The 16,262-nt window shown below is 48.9% G+C and overlaps 1 protein-coding gene across 4 annotated transcripts in view; it reads right to left on the reverse strand.

The window, feature by feature from the left end:
* Tmem44 (transmembrane protein 44) overlaps positions 1 to 16,262 on the reverse strand; it is a 36,764-nt gene that overhangs the window by 18,667 nt on the left and 1,835 nt on the right. For all 4 annotated transcript variants that reach the window (XM_029470836.2, XM_021185409.3, XM_029470837.2 and 1 more), the window contains exons 2-8: positions 15,103 to 15,229; positions 12,798 to 12,891; positions 11,357 to 11,520; positions 11,081 to 11,167; positions 8,460 to 8,630; positions 7,136 to 7,285; positions 5,191 to 5,295 (exon numbers count right to left, since the gene is read on the reverse strand). In XM_029470836.2, the coding sequence (XP_029326696.1) occupies positions 5,191 to 5,295; positions 7,136 to 7,285; positions 8,460 to 8,630; positions 11,081 to 11,167; positions 11,357 to 11,520; positions 12,798 to 12,891; positions 15,103 to 15,229 (898 nt within the window). The remainder of the gene's footprint in view (positions 1 to 5,190; positions 5,296 to 7,135; positions 7,286 to 8,459; positions 8,631 to 11,080; positions 11,168 to 11,356; positions 11,521 to 12,797; positions 12,892 to 15,102; positions 15,230 to 16,262) is intronic.

The following is a 16,262-nucleotide window of genomic DNA, read 5'->3' on the forward strand; positions in this document are numbered from 1 at the left end:
AGTTCCCCCCACCCCCACGTTTCGCAACCCCCCCCAACTCCCATTCTCCCCCTCCCCTCTGGTCAGAAGAATGCTTTCATGGCTGATGTGGGCTCATCACTTAAATTTATGCTTTGATTCTCTCATTGGCAGAGGGATTCACACCCAGCATCTAAATAACCCAGCAAAGGGTAAAGCCTTGCTCTCAGACCCCAAGTCCTCTGAGTTCCCATGTCTACCACATAGTAGGGCAGGGGCCACATCATGGGTCAAAATGCACCTGAACTGAAGACTCACAATTACCCTGTAACTCCAGCTCCAGGTGGTCTGACACCCTCTTCTGACCTCATGGGCTTCTGCTCACGTGTGGTGGGGCATACACATACCTCGGATGCACACACACATACAAAAATGAAGAACCTTCTTGAAAAATGTAAGTTGTATTTGTAAAAGAGCATTCCTGCCTACCAGGGTGGCACACACCCATAACCCCAGTGTCTGAAGTAGACGGATCTGAGTTTCAGCACAGCTTAGCCTACAGACACCCACCCCCTCAAATAAACAACAACAACCAAGCCAAACCAAACCAACAACAAAATACCCCAAAAGCGAGTTGGACTCACTGTGTAGCCCAGGCTGACTCTGAAATTGGAGCAATCTTCTGTCTCTCCTCTCCAGTACAGGCCTCATTAACTATTTTTTAATATATTTTATTATTTCATAGGTTCAGATATTTTGTCTGCATTCATATGTGCACTGCTTGTGAGCCTGGAAGCCAGAAAAGGGCATCGGGTCCCTTTAAGCAGGAATTACAGTTGTTTATGAGCCACCATGTAGACGCCCAGAATTGCTCTGAAAGAACAGTTATAGCCCCGGAGCCACCTCTCAAGGTCCCTCATTGACTATTTTAAAAGAAGCATTTGCAGGACCAGCAAATAGCCTGGGTGGGAAGAGGGTGGCACAACGGGAAGAGAGAGGGGAGTCTGGGGCTTGAATCACTGCATAGATAGCGACAGCACTTCCTGTGGGGACAGCACTTCCTGTGGTGCACACAGAGCCTATCTGGGCAGGGAAAGCCTGCGCTGTGTGGATGTGGTAAGTGTGGGACACCATGTGGGGCATCTGGGACTGGAAGTAAGGGGAGAGGAACGGGTGCTTCCTCAGAGTCAGCATGAGGGAGGACTGGGCAGTGGATCTGGGGTCTGCAGAAGCACACCAAGAGGAGGACGCACCCCCGTCAGGGTTGAGACAATCCCACTCTAACCTTCAGATCTTACCTTAAGGCGTTTTGCTCATTTGGAGATGTTATTCATCTTGCTGGGATGTTTCCCCACCCCCACCCCACCCCTTTGAGACTGGGGTCCTACTGTGTAGCTGTAGCTGGCCTGAACCTTGTTAGGTAGACCAGCCTAACCTGGAATTCGCAGAGATCCTCCACATCCACACCGTTCTACAGGAGGGACTTGAGTGTTAACGATGAAGTTTGCCCTTAGTGTGAAGTGGCAGAAAACACTGGTGGGGCTGCAGAATCAGCACTGGGGGCCAAGTGAGTCTCAGTCAGACAGAGGTGATTGAGGATTCAGCCACTCAGAGGTCACTGGTGACCTGACCAAGAAATCTTAGAATAGTGGGAGAAGGAGGTGAACTTCTTGTCACCTCTTTCTCAACCCTCTTTCCCTTGAGGACCCAGAAGGTAAGCCAGAGCCCCGAGGTCCCTTCCCCACTCTACCTACAATCCTTTGCTTCCCTGTCTGCCTCAGCCTCAGCCCAAAGTCTTGCCACCTCTTTTCAAGACCGACCAGCTTCTAGTGACGTCTCCCTGCCTATCTGCTGCCTAGCGATGCTTCAAACATGCACAGGTGACCTTGAGTTTAGCTCCGAAGCCTTCCCAGAGGTCACTGCCCTCAGACTGGCAGCTAGATACTACCGCTGGTGATCTTATTCTTTTCTTCATCTTTCACACACACCACATTCTGGGAGGGACTAAAATATGTCTCTTTTGTATCTAGATTATTTTAAATTAAAGACAAGTAAAAGCCAACGGAAACAGGGAAACTCTTTGCCATTTTATAGCTTCCCCAAGAACAGTCCTTCCTCAGAGCTGAGGCGACTCCTTCTGAGGCTCCCAAGGATACAGAAACCTAGGCCGCTCAAGTCCCTGCTGTAGAACGGTGTGGATGTGGAGGATCTCTGTGAGTTCCAGGTCAGGCTGGTCTATGTAACAAGTTTCAGGCCAGCTACAGCTACACAGTAGCTACACAGTAGGACACACACACACACACACACACACACACACACACACACACACACTGTCTTAAAGGAAAAGAAAACCCAGCAGGATGAAGAACAATGCCTCCAAATGGACAAAAGTCCTTAAGGTAAGACCGGAAACTGAGAAAATGCACAATGAGAGGAAATGTAGGTAAAATACTTTAAAATACAGCATAGGCATGAATTTTCTGAGCAGGACTCCTGAATTTCCTTTTCAGGGGTTGATAAATGGAACCTCAAGAAGTTAAAAAGCTTTTGAGCTACAGAGGAAGTGGTTAACCAAGTAAAGAGACAGCCCACTGAAGGGTGAAAAAAATATTTGCTAGATGACATTACTACCCGAAATATATCATGATAATATTAGCCATCTATACATCTGACATTAACACATAAAATATACAAAGATCTGGAAAAACTAAACAAGAAATCAATCAATACATATTCTAATGAAATGTGCAATCCACAAAAGATGAAATATAAGTGATCGATAAAGTACAAGGAAGTGCTCAACCTCAGAGAAATCTTAATTAAAAACTACATGGAGGGGGCTGGAAGAGCACTGACTGCTCTTCCAAAGGTCCTGAGTTCAAATCCCAGCAACCACATGGTGGCTCACAACCATCTGTAATGAGATCTGACGCCCTCTTCTGGTGTGTCTGAAGACAGCTACAGTGTACTTAGATATAATAATAAATAAATCTTAAAAAAAACTACATTGAAAATCTTCCTCACCCCAGTCAGAATGGCAGTCATTAAGAAAACTAACAGTGGTGGCGCACGCCTTTAATCCCAGCCCTTGGGAGGCAGAGGCAGGCGAATTTCTGAGTTCGAGGACAGCCTGGTCTACAAAGTGAGTTCCAGGACATCCAGGGGAACACAGAGAAACCCTGTCTCAAAAAAAAAAAAAAAAAGAAAGAAAACTAACAACAGGTCTGGGGAGATGGCTCAGTGGTTAAGGACCCTTGCTGCTCTTCTAAAGGACCTGAGCTCTGATCCAAAGCACCCACATCACGTGGCTCACAATTGATTACATCTCCAGGTCCAACGTCTTCTTCTGGCCCCACTGTGGCGCACCACGTGCATACACCCACATCCACCCACACACAAACACAGAGAGAGACAGAGACAGACAGAGAGAGAATGAAAAAGAACAAATTCTAACAAAGTCACAGACAAAAGGGAACCGGTATACATTTACTGGCGGTAATATAAACTAGCCTAGCCACCAGGAAGTCAGCATGGAAGAGTCTCCGGAAACTGAAAATAGATCTAGCACACATCCAACTAAAGCACTCTTGGTGCTTACGTCTTGAAAGACTTGTAGCTAAGTTACAGAACCAGTCCAACAACAGCTGCAGAAATCATTACAATGTAGCTTATACACATAGCAGACTGGACATAAAGAAAGACGCTGTCAGGCCATCTGCAGGAAAAGAGACAACTTGAGATAATCCCTTTAAGAGAATTAAGATCAGTCTCAGAAGCCGGGCGGTGGTGGCGCACGCCTTTAATCCCAGCACTTGGGAGGCAGAGGCAGGTGGATTTCTGAGTTCGAGGCCAGCCTGGTCTACAAAGTGAGTTCCAGGACAGCCAGGGCTGTACAGAGAAACCCTGTCTCAAAAAACCAAAAAAAAAAAAAAAAAAAAAAAAAAAAAGATCGGTCTCAGAAAGGTAAATTATTATATTCTTCCTCTCTATCAAGCTCCTTGATTTTATAAAGACACATGCAGCTATGTGTGAGCATACACATAAAACTGTCCCATAGAAGTAAAACTGCTCAAGGAAACAAAGTGGACAAAAGGGAATGGGGGAGGGGAGAGGGTAGGGCCAGGGGGCAGGGGACAGGGGACAGTGGGATGTCTAATAATGACTGTCAACTTGATAGGACTTACAGTCATCTAGAAAACAAGTCTCCTGGGCAGACATGTGTAAGGTAGGTCGGTTCCGTGGGTAGCTCCACCCTGAGAGTGGTCAGCACTATTCTTGGGGTGGGTCCTGAACTTCTCAGAACTGAGGGGGGAGGGGTTGAGCACAAGCATCCATCTCTCCCTGCCTCCTGGCTGTGGATGCAAGTGACCAGCTGCCTCAAACTCTCCATGCTGGACTGCATCCTCGACCTCTGAGCCACAATCAACCCTATCAACCCGAAACTGTTTATTTCTGTCTCAGCAATGCATCAAGCACTAGTCCACAGGACGGGGAACATACAGCATGCATGCACGCAGCACACATACAGTATACGCTGGTATAAAAATATCTTTAGGTAGTGAGGTAGCATCTATGAGGAAAGATACAATGAAAGAACATTTAAATAAGTAAAAACTAAAGTCTGGTTTTGTTTTTCAAGTCAGGGTTTTTCTGTGTAGCCCTGGCTGTCCTGGAACTCACTCTGTAGACCAGGCCTCGAACCCGGAGGTCGTCTGCCTCTGCCTCCCGCGTGTTGCGACTATAGCTGCCTGGCAAAACTAAAATCTTAAAAATAGGCCAACGGTATACATGTTCCCTTCTGTATTCACATTCGTAGAGGAAACTTCTGTGTTTCCCCACATGGGACAGCTGTCACTGGAGACTCTCACTGAAGAAGAAGACAACCCTGAACTGCCACGCATCCCTTTCTCTCTTCTTTCCTAACTTGCCCCCAACTTCACAAGCTCTAAGCATTTTTCCTGAGCCTGCAGTGGTTTAGAAACCTCATGTCCCTGGACCACATTTTTCTCTGTAAACACCTATGTATGGGTAACCAAAAGGTTTCTGTCTCTTTTATCAACCTGAGTCCCAGTCCTCAGCCATGGTACCAAGAAAGCCGAGGGAAAATAACTTTTCTGTACCCCTCCACTGCAACTCTGGAGAACCCCAAATGGAGAACCAGCTCTTTCAGGAAGCCTGCCAGGCTTTCTTCTCACCAGGCTGGATACCCAGTAGTGACCCAGGGGGGCTCACCTGCTGGGCAGGCTCGATGGTCAGCTCCATGTAGCGACTGATGGCTGTCATTGTCCTCAGGGGCTTGCAGTGTGACAGGCTGGTCAGAGGCACCCAATCTGAGTTCTTCAAAAGGGAAACAGAGAGGCAAGGGGGAGAAGTTATAAAGCCAGAAGGCACCTTCTAAAAGGAAGGTTTCATATTCAAAAGAACCATAAGCCAGACATGGTGGTGCACGCCTTTAGTCCTGAACTCAAGAGGCAGAGGCAGGTGGATCTCTGTGAGTTTGAGGCCAGCCTGATCTATATTGTGGGTTCTAGGCCAGCTAGGGATATACAATGAGACCCTGCCTCAGAAAACGCTGCTTTGCAGAGGTCTTCCCATGCTCAGAATTTGGGAGCCACCCACCAGGTGCAGAGTAAAGTCTGATTCAAGACAGTGGCTCTGACTTGAGCATTAGCTTGGGAAAAGCTTGCTAGAAGCCACCCTGGGTTTAAGAGGAGGGACATCTGGTCCTGAGCCCACACTTTTAGAACTTCGCTATCAGCAGGTATGTTCAGGCATAGCTTGCCAGCTGGGTACAGTCAACAGTAACTGGGGATGAACATACACCACAGGGTCTCCTTAAACAGTTAGGCTTATTGTGTGTGTGGGCTTTGTTGTCTTGTTTTGTTTGTGATTTAATTGTATGATTCTCAAGGGTTTACTTTGTGGATGACAACTGGGGGGTGACAACATAAAAATGTTGGACCTATAACCATCACGGCACACGCCCAAGGCTTCCCGTTGCCTGTCCAGGGTCACACAGACCTCTGGACTGAGAGCTCTCTGGTGAGGCACAATTTTACCTCAGTGGCTACAGTGGAGGGAATAAGTGTCCCATTCTCTGCTCCAGGTGGGGGTGGGGGCTTTACTGCAAACTCAGATCTGGGAGCCCAAATAACCCACCCTGGTGTTTGGTCGGCTCAGGCTACACTGCTGAGCCTAGAATGTTCTAGGGAGTAGTCTTGCCTTTTTTTTTTTTTTTTTAATTACTTTTCTCCCTTTCAAGTCCTATAAGAAAAGGAATCCCAGCCTCCTTTCCATCCTTGCCCTGTAAGAGGGGCCTGAAGTGCTGAGGAGCCCAGGAGCGGGTGACATCACTTTAGTCCCCCAAAATTAGTAAAAGGGGAGATACTTGTCCTAAAACTCCTATGAGCTCCCATAATGTTTTGTAATGTGGGTCTTCTGAAGAAGATGCACTGCCCCGGTTAGGGTCAGATGTGGTGTCTTAGAACTCACCAGTTTGGATCGAGCATAAAGAGACAAGAGGCTGGGGTACAGTGCAGACCCCAACCCCGAAAACCTAAGGAGACAGACACTTGCCTCAGACATATGGACTCTCACTAGTGGTGAGTTAGAGCTGTAAATGTTGGACACGGTCATGAGCAACGCTGCCTCAGACGTTAGCAAAACCAGCCTCCAAGCCAAGATAGCTAAACTGTCTCGAATACAAATCCATCCTTATGACCTGGGACAAGTTTCCAGAGACAGCGTGTCACACAGATGTGCAAAGGCGGGGATGAACATTCAGCATGCCCATGGCTCTGGAATTGTCAGGACACGGCAATGAAGTCAGAGACGCATGGGAAAGTGACTACGGATGAAGCCTGGAAAACCCACATTGTTTTAAAATTAAGACGCTCACTTGGGCAGTATGTGGGTCCGTGAGTTACTTGAATAACAAGACTACTTGACGATCCAACCACACAGAGGCAGGAACGGCTTCAGTAACAGAAACAAAACAACACAAAGACAATTGGGAAAAAAGAGAATCCCATTGTATTCAGGATCTCGGGAGCTTTGGACATAAAAAAGCAGTTTTTAAGAGACTGAGTATAGAAAGACTCCCAGAAGCCCCTGATCCCAGTACTTCCCACCTCTGCGCACCCAGCCACCAAACCAGACATTTTCTACCCAGAGAGACCTTGTCCTCGGTCCTGGCCTCCTGGTTTTCTTCTTCCTTCTCTGCACAGGTCAAAAGGGCTTGTGTGTCGGCACTCTCTCTGGATTCAGCCGTAGCAAATCCGAAGGCTCGGCTCATCCTGCTCTTTATCACGCAGGACAGAAAGATGATCTGAAATGTGGGAGTTAAGGTACACGGACGTGGAAGTGGAGAAATTCTGCCTCCAGGGGGCGCTCTTCACACCCCTGCCTCCTGAGCAGCCTGCCCTGGCGCTCCTGTCCCAGGCCAACAGAGACTATCTTAAAGACAGGACCTGATCAATTTTTCTCTCTCTTTTTGTTCCCTGCTAAATGCTTGTGAGATGGAAACATTTGGGAAACATGGCTCACGGTGATAGCACACACGGTGAGGAGGACAGTGTCTGTGTGAAAACACAAATTGGGACCTTACCACAGTGAGCCTACATGCAGTGCCCAGAGTTCTTAGACTGGAAGACATGCAGAGATGCACAAAAGGGGCAAGGTGTTGAAGACCAGCAGATGTTGAAATTACAAGGCTGTGCCAGATGTGGTAGTGCACACCTGTCATCCTAGAACTTCCAAGGCTGGGGCATTTCGAGTTCAAGGCCAGCCTTGAACTTGGCAATGTAATAAAAAACTTATCTCAAAAAGAAAAAGTAATATAAAGCCCCAGCTAGAGAATTCTGGGAGTCACGGGTAATCAGAAGGGAGGAGGGCAGCCTCTCAGGCAGAGCCTTTAAGAGTGGCCTGTTTTGATCTTAGACTTCTGGGTAATTTAAACTCTCCCACCACCACAACAGAGTCACATTCAGAGGCTGTCAGCACCTCTGGACTCCCCCAGCCACCAGTACAGCTTCACTTGCCCTTGAAACACTTGTGCAAGGTCGCTTGGGTGACAGCGTGTCAGGCAGCACCTCTGGGGCCCCAGGAGTCAAGGAGGCTCAGCAGCCACCAACTGAAGGCACCTCTGTCAGCTCTGATCTCTACACAGGCCTCTCCCCAACGAGGGCAGGCTCCATCAAGAGAAGCCTGGTAGGATACAGAATGGAGCCTGGAGATGGGCCCATTGACCCAGAAGGCTCAGAGCCTCCCCTTTTCCCTTGCTATTCCAGAGAGCTATGGGCCAGAGAATTGTCTTTGAACTGGGCAAGCCCTGAACTGCGGATCACTGCTGGCGTCTGCTTGTCCCAGGCTTTTAATGACTGGACTGCTGGGCCAGTGTGCTGGCCAGCAAGACCAAAGGAAGGCATGCCAAGTGGGAGGTAGGACAGAGCCCCTGGCTGCAGGCAACCCAGCCTCCCCAGCCACTGGGCCTGGGTGGATACAGCAAGGTCCAGCGCAGCTCGGCCCAGTGAAATCAGGAACCAGGGTGTGGCCTGAAGGAGGTAGTCAGGCTGCCGGTCATGGGCCACGATGGCCGAGGCGTAGAGGAGACCAGCCAGAGCTGACAGGAACCGGGTCCACAGGTGGATATAGGAGAGTGACTTGCCCCGACACTGCATAGAGAGGAGGGGCCGGGCAGGAGGACACTGGATCTCTTGGTGGTATAGGGCAAGCCCTATAAGCAGCCACTTAGAAAGGGCGCTCCTTCTGCTAGGCATCGATCGAGCTGTTCTTCAAGCTGCTACTTTTGCCTGGCAAACTCCTCAGAACCTTACTTAAATCTTAAAGCCGGGAAACCTTTTCTTACTGTTTGCAGCCTATGGAGTACTGATTCTCGTCTGGATTCTAACACCTGGCACCTACCTGACACGGAGGGATGCGTGAGACTCTTTACACATTCGGGGCACTCCTGGGAGCAGACCTGGGACCATCCCTTCTGACAGTGGGTAGGAACTTGGAAATGCCAACGGGGGAAGGTGAGGGAGAATGGGTTACAAAGAGCCACTGGCCAGCTATTCTCGTGTGGAACCACACCAAACAGGGAGATCAAGGGAGAGATGACATTATGGAATTGTGAAGCCACGGGGACATTCTGAGAGGATGGACATTGGAGATATTGGCTCACAAAAAGGGACATATGCAATATTCATGGTAGTAGTTGTCTGTAGGCATGAGGTCACTTTAGGGCCAGTGAGATGGCTCAGCAGATAAAGACACCTACTGTTGACAACTTAAGGTTGATGCCTGGAACCCACAAAGAAGAAAGAAAGGTCTCCTGAAAGTTGTCCTGCGGTCGTAAAACCCGAGCCATGGTATACATGTGCCATGTCTCCAACAATTAATAAATTAATAAATATAAATTGATAAATATTTAAGTCATTTTATATATACATATATATATAAATTGCATAATATATTTACATTTACATATATATATGCAAGTATAAAACATGTATAATCTGGTTTTAAAATCTTGCTAAGTGGTGGCATTTAGAACTATTTAGGGCGTTGGCTAAGGAATGGAACAAATTTCAGGAGAAAAGTATATTTTGGCTGATTTTCTCTCATTTTTGTTTTGAATCCCCGAGGAATTCTCAGATGGACTGCGGATGCAGCTCTGTGGTAGACTGCGTGCCTGGTACATGTGAGGTCCGGGGCTCAATGCTCAGCACAGAACAAACAAACAAGGCACTGTCGGGACTGCTGCATCTCCCCTGTATCTCAGCTAGTTTCTTCCCAGCCATTGTTCTGGCCTCCACCTGCTGAAGGCCCTTGAATAGAGAGACCCAGTCAAGCACCTAACTGTGGAGTGCCTGGATGTGAGGGTGGGTCTGGTCCCTGGCCCCAGTAATGGCTGGGGGTAATGGTGCCCCTCTGCATGGTTCCCACAGCACACGGGAAGCCTCTCAGGTCTATTGAGGGCCTGTGAGTTCCCCAGCCTGACCATCCCACTGCAGGCCCGAGGGAACTGGAACAGGAGGTCAGGATCCGTGGAAGGTCTCCCTGACATGTCAAGCTCACCCAGAGGCTGCTGCAGCCAGAGCAGCATCTCTGTCTCTTCCTTTAGCCTGGAGACAGGACTTGCAGACTCGGGCCTCAAAGCACAGCTCGGCTCTTCATGCACAGTCACAAGCTGCCCTCCTCCCAGCTCTTGTTCTTCTGACCCTGCCACTAAAGCACGGTGCTCCTGGGAAAGTGCTTCCCCTCGGGTTAAATAACAGGCCCAGGTCACTTTCTAGTATCAGGGGTGGTGCTGGTCTTATTACCCAGGCAGGGGCATTACCGCAGAGTCTTCTATGGAGAAAACCTGGCAGGACAGTGTCTACACCAATCCCCGAGCTCACTCAGGCACTGTCCTGTATGGTGGCTTCTCCGCGTCCTCCCCTGGGTACAGACAGCCCTTTCTTAGCTGTTGCCTCCTCTGGTCCCACTCTCCCTCTGCACCACTGTGAAAGACTACCTGCAGCCTGACCCTGGAATGGTTTCTGCCCTCACACCATCGCAGCACAGGAGCCTTCTCTCCTGCTTCCCACCCCAAACACTTGCTTCCTCTATTCGGAGAGCAAGGAAACCTCCCTCCCACCACACTATGATCTGTATCTTCTGTGGGACTCAGAGCTCCGAGGGACAGGTCCCATTAGGCACCAACAGGCCTAGCTCGTAAGTCTTCCCTCAGCCCAGAGATCTGGAAATATCTGCTGATAAGGCCTTGGGTAGCTAACCAAGTTGGACTTCCTGTGTCTTTCTTGTTCTCTTGTGAGCCTCTAGTTTGTTCCACCCCTGTGACCTTTTCCCGTAAGGAGAAACACCCAGCCTTCCTGGAATGTTCCTGTGGGTCTCAGGACTGTACTGTTTAGCCATGGACCTTAATAAACACACACACACACACACACAGACTCACTCACACATACACACACAGACCCATGCGCATACACCCCTCACTGCTGTCATATACTGGCTCCTCAGAAAAAAACACATGTGCGCCCCACACAGGGACATCACACCTCCAGGATCTCCTGATGCCCCTAGATGCCCTATAGCCCCAGCCCCAACCCAGTCTCACGATATTGGAGAATGGAGGGATCCGGGATGCCCAGGAGCCAAAGGCAGCAATAGCACCCAGCAGGTAGCCGAAGACTTCTGGGTTTTCCTGCAAGAATAGATGTGCAGAGACTGTGCGTATGTTCCAAGGAGCAACAGACCAGACGCAATCTCTTCTACTATTAGAAGGTACCTCTTTCCAATGGCAAGAACCCTCACCCTTTCCCAGGGCACCAAGTAACTACGCAAGGAGGGAAGTGACCTGTACCACCCCATATTGTCATACATTCAGCCTTACCTGCAGAAGGTTTCCCAGGAGCCTCCGTTGTGGCCCACGGACTGGGGCTGGAGCCTTGGGGATAGCAGTCCAGATTGCCCAGCCTGGACCCAGGCTCAGAGGCAGAGCCAGGGCGAACACACTGGCTCTAAGATGCCTTCTTCTCCTCTCCCTGCTGCTCTGACCTGCAGGAAACACCAGATCTCCCATGATGCTCCTGGAAGATAAAGCTCCCAAGGAGATGGCTGGTGAGGGAGAAACTGGTGGACTCCAGTCTCTGCTCTCCAGTCTTGCTAAAGCAGGTCCCGACTCCCTTCCAATCCCTGTGGTCAAGTTCCTCTTCCAGTACCTGCCTCCCACCCACAGAGGATGGTGCCCATATCTCTTGGGAGGATTCTTTCTTTCTTTCTTTCTTTCTTTCTTTCTTTCTTTCTTTCTTTCTTTCTTTTTTTTTTTTTTTTTTTTTGGCTTTTCGAGACAGGGTTTTTCTGTATAGCTCTGGCTGTCCTGGAACTCACTCTGTAGACCAGGCTGGCCTCGAACTCAGAAATCCGCCTGCCTCTGCCTCCCGAGTGCTGGGATTAAAGGCGTGCGCCACCACCGCCCTGCTGGGAGGATCCTTTCAATGCTAGTAGGTAAGCATGACCAATGACCACGTTCCAGTCATCTCTGTCCCCGACACAGATAAGTGACTGTGTTTCAAGCCCCCTGCTCTGTAAGCAGGAAAAACAGCAATGAGAAAGAGGACATTCTTGCAGGCTTCCTTAAAACACAATCTTCTGAGGATTTTATAAAACATTTCTCTCCCAAACTACATGGACCTGTTTGAGGACATGTTACCTGACCCACTGATGCGACCGACCATCCAGCTTTTGGACAAGAGTCTAAGAACACTGCATTTTTCCCCCCTCAGGAACCCCCAATGCTACGTACTCAGGGCTGTTCACCCTGTCTCAGTTCCTCCAGCCCTGCTCTCCCCCCCCCCCCCCAGGTTTCTCTGTATATCCCTGGCTTTCCTGGAACTCACTTTGTAGTCCAGGCTGTCCTCAAACTCAGAAATCCGCCTGCCTCTGCCTCCCGAGTGCTGGGCAGCCCTGCTCTTATAGAGGTGATCCTGTCTGTTTCTGCCATTCATTTCCAGAAACTGTGGAGCTTGGCTTGGTCACCCAGACTTGCACACTGTCCCCTGAAGCCATCCCTGCCCCTGGCCTTGGCCCATTCTTGTTTGCTTATCTATGCCACCAGGCCTGATGTCACAAGCTTTCCTATTGTTTAAGCTCATCTCTCCCTTTGAGTTTATCTCCCAGGTGCCCGCTAGAGTAACTGTTTAGGGCCCCATCTTTCTCATGTGGCTGAGGGCAGGCATCTCATTCTTTTGCCTGTGTCTAGAGGGATCTGGTTCAGGCATGGGCACCAAGCAAATGAACGAAGGCAAAAGGGGTGGCCATATGCGCACACTCACCGGACTTGGACTTGGACTTGGATCCACAGACAGGAAAGAGAGTGAACATGAAGTTCATGAAATCGATAGCTGCTAGGTAGGCCCCAGTGAACACCTGGAAGCAAACGGAGACAGTGATCAAGCGCACGCGTGCGCGCGCGCGCACACACACACACACACACACTAACCACAACATTGCTGTCCTGGTATCCCCTCTACTACTGGGCTACACTAAGGCCGCATGTCCATCTATATCAGTCTCTCTGCGATGCCTTCCATCAACCCAGAGATGGATCTTTTGATGGGTCAGGAGACAGGTTCTAAGTTGCACAGTTGCCAGGCAGTAGAGACAGACTGAGAACCCATTCCTCTGCATCCTACTCTATACTCTTTCTGTGGTACAGGCAGCCTTTTCTGTGGAGCTATATCTCAGACACCAACACTCCCTGAGCCTCAGTTTCCCCATCTGTAAGACTGGCACACAACAAGATCTCCCTCAAAGACTGGCCTGTAGATTTCTGTAGACAGTTCATGGCAAGTGTTTGGACCAGGACCTGGAGATAGTTGACAGTGTCAAAGACAAAAGTATCATCAAGGGGAAGAGTGGACATTGTGACTTTGGAATCCTGGCCCTGGTACTTATTAGAGGGTAACCTTATAGAAGCTTTGCTGTGCCTCAGTTTCTACCTCTGTAGCAGTTGGGAAGATGACAGGAGCCACATCATAGGAAAGATTCAGGAGAGAAAGAGTTAATACACAGGGGGACCTTAGTGCCAAGGATGCAGTTAAATAGTTAACCAAACTCCAGTCAGCCATTCCTTTTGGACATGAACAGAGCCTCCTTCTATCCCACAAGCCAAAGGGAAAGGGAACCTGTTTCAGAGACAGCATAGCACTGTTCTAAGCAGGTTCAAAACTCTGGACTTGTGTCCTGACCACAAGGCTGCCTGCCTTTATCTCTGCCTGTGTGGCCACAAAGACAAAAAAAAACAAAAAACAAAAAACAAAAAACAAAAAACAAAAAACAAAAAACAAAACCCACAAGCTCCTTGCAGTCAGGCTCTCAAAAATATTCCTTGGGATATGTGTTTAGGGTGAGAGATCCTTTCCACTTTGGGGAAACTAGCAACTGCTTTTCCCTACACCAAGTCCCACATCAGCATCTCGTGAAGGAGAGGGCGGCCATTGCCAAGTCTCAGCTCCGTAATCAGTAATGACAATGACTGTGTGTTGAACATCTACTAAGAGCTGTGTGAAGTGACAGTACAGCAGTGAGTCCCTGTCCGTGAGAGTCATTCCCTGTGATGGCTTCAAGGAGAATGGCCTCCCATGGGCTCTCATGCTTGAACACTTGGTCCCCAGTTGGTGGAACTGTTTGGGAAGGATTGGGAGGTGTGGCCTTGTTGGAGGAGTGTGTCACTGGGGGTTGGGATGCGAGTCTTGATATTTCAAAAGGCTGATGCCCTTCCCAGTGTCTCTTTCTGCCTCCTATTTGTTGATCAAGATGTGAGCTCTCAGCAGTTCCTGCCTCCATGCTTTGCTCTGCCGTCATGGACTCTGACCCTCTAAAAGCATAAGCTCAATTAAATGCTTTCTCTTATATGTGACCTTGGTCATGATGTTTTGTCATGGCAACAGAAAATTAACTAAACCTGGTGGCACACACCTTTAATCCCAGCACTTGGGAGGCAGAGGCAGGCGGATTTCTGAGTTTGAGGCCAGCCTGATCTACAGAGTGAGTTCCAGAACAGCCAGGGTTACACAGAGAAATCCTGCCTCGAAAAACAAAACAAAACAAAACAAAACAAAACAAAACAAAACAAAACAAAACAAGAGATGGGAGCTTGGAGCACTTTTGGAAGAGATGGGTTACAATTTCACAAAAGGGAGGGTTGCAGGTTGCTTTTTTTTTTTTTTTTTTTTTTTTTTTTTATGTGTGTGTGTGCTTGTGTGTGTGCATGCCCTGTGTGTGTGAGTATTCTCCGAGAAGAAGCCGAGGGACCCCCTGGAGCTGGAGTTATCCATGGTTATAAGTTACCTGACATATGTACTGGGAACCAAACTTCAGTCCTAGGGAAGAAAGGTGTGCGCTCTTACCCACCAGGGTCACTCTAAGCCCCGGAAGCCTTGTTTTAGAAGGTGACTTTGAACAAGTGTTTGAAGAAGGTGATGGCATTGAGCCATGTAGACACAGAGAAAGAGCACTTCAGAAGACAGAAAAGACCAGGTCCAGGTTCTGAGAGGAAACTGCTCTGCAGGCTAAGGGAAAAGACAGAGGCACCCGTGACTGCAGCAGCAGAACAAGCCAGGTCTGTGTGGGACATACCTGGATCGTGAGCTGCCTGGCCAGAATCGCCCCCACGGTGTCACACAGACTTGTCAGGAGGCAGAATGCAGCACACAGTGCCGACTGGTCTTGGCTACACTTCTTTGTGCATCTCAGGTAGAGAATCCTAAGACGATGCGACATGAACAGAACACGGGGGCTGTGAGTTCAAGGGTAGGCCAGAGAACACACCTAGAAAAGGCAGCTGTCACCTCTGTTCTATAAAACACAGCCTCTCCCAGGTATAGCACACACACACACACACACACACAAACACACACACATATTATGGAACAAGATCTGCTGGGAACTGAAGATCTCCTGCAAAGATGCCGTCCTCTTCTACAAAAGGGGGAGACAGAGACAGCTGACAAGGGCCGTGTACCTCAGATTCTTACAAGCCTCAGCATGTTTTGAAACACCTTAATCCTAGCACTTGGGAAGCAGAAGCAGGGGTTTCTGAGTTCGAGGCCAGCCTGCACTACACAGTAAGTATTAACTTTAAGGAGAGATGGGGGCTCTTTTCCTTTTCCTCTTCCAAATCAGGCCCTTACAAGCTGGCTGTCAGGTTTTTTCTTTTAAAGATTTATTTATTATATGGAAGTACACTGTAGCTGTCCTCAGACACTCCAGAAGAGGGAGTCGGATCTCATTATTGTGAGCTACCACGTGGTTGCCGGGATTTGAACTCAGGACCTCCGGAAGAGCAGTCACTGCTCTTAACCACTGAGCCATCTCTCCAGTCCAGCGGTCAGGACTGAAAGGGAAACAGGATCTAAAAGCCACCCTAGCACTGCAGCTAACTATAGTGGTAATTACCTAAATTTAAAAGGCGATTTGTTTCTTTGAAATTAGAGTCAGATCCGCCTTACCCATCTGTGCAGTGGGTGGCAGCTTCTTCCAGCTGAGCAATTTGAGCATATTCATAAAGCAGGGGAAACCAAACTGAATAACAGCATGGTGCTCTGGGCTCCTCTCCCTAGGTCTCCAAACTGCTGGCTTTTCTCCTACAGCCCCTCTCCCTACCTTCATGAACCTGGGTCATACAGTGGGCAGGGCCTCTCTGGCAATATCACCAGTGCCGTCACCACCACACTTGAGTTTCAGTAACCATGCTGGATTTTATAGAGAAATGGGCTGGGAGCGGCTTCGGCTTCATC

This window comes from Mus caroli, unplaced genomic scaffold, assembly GCF_978045245.1.
Source record: "Mus caroli unplaced genomic scaffold, Mus_caroli_1 scaffold_17, whole genome shotgun sequence".
NCBI lineage: Eukaryota > Metazoa > Chordata > Mammalia > Rodentia > Muridae > Mus > Mus caroli.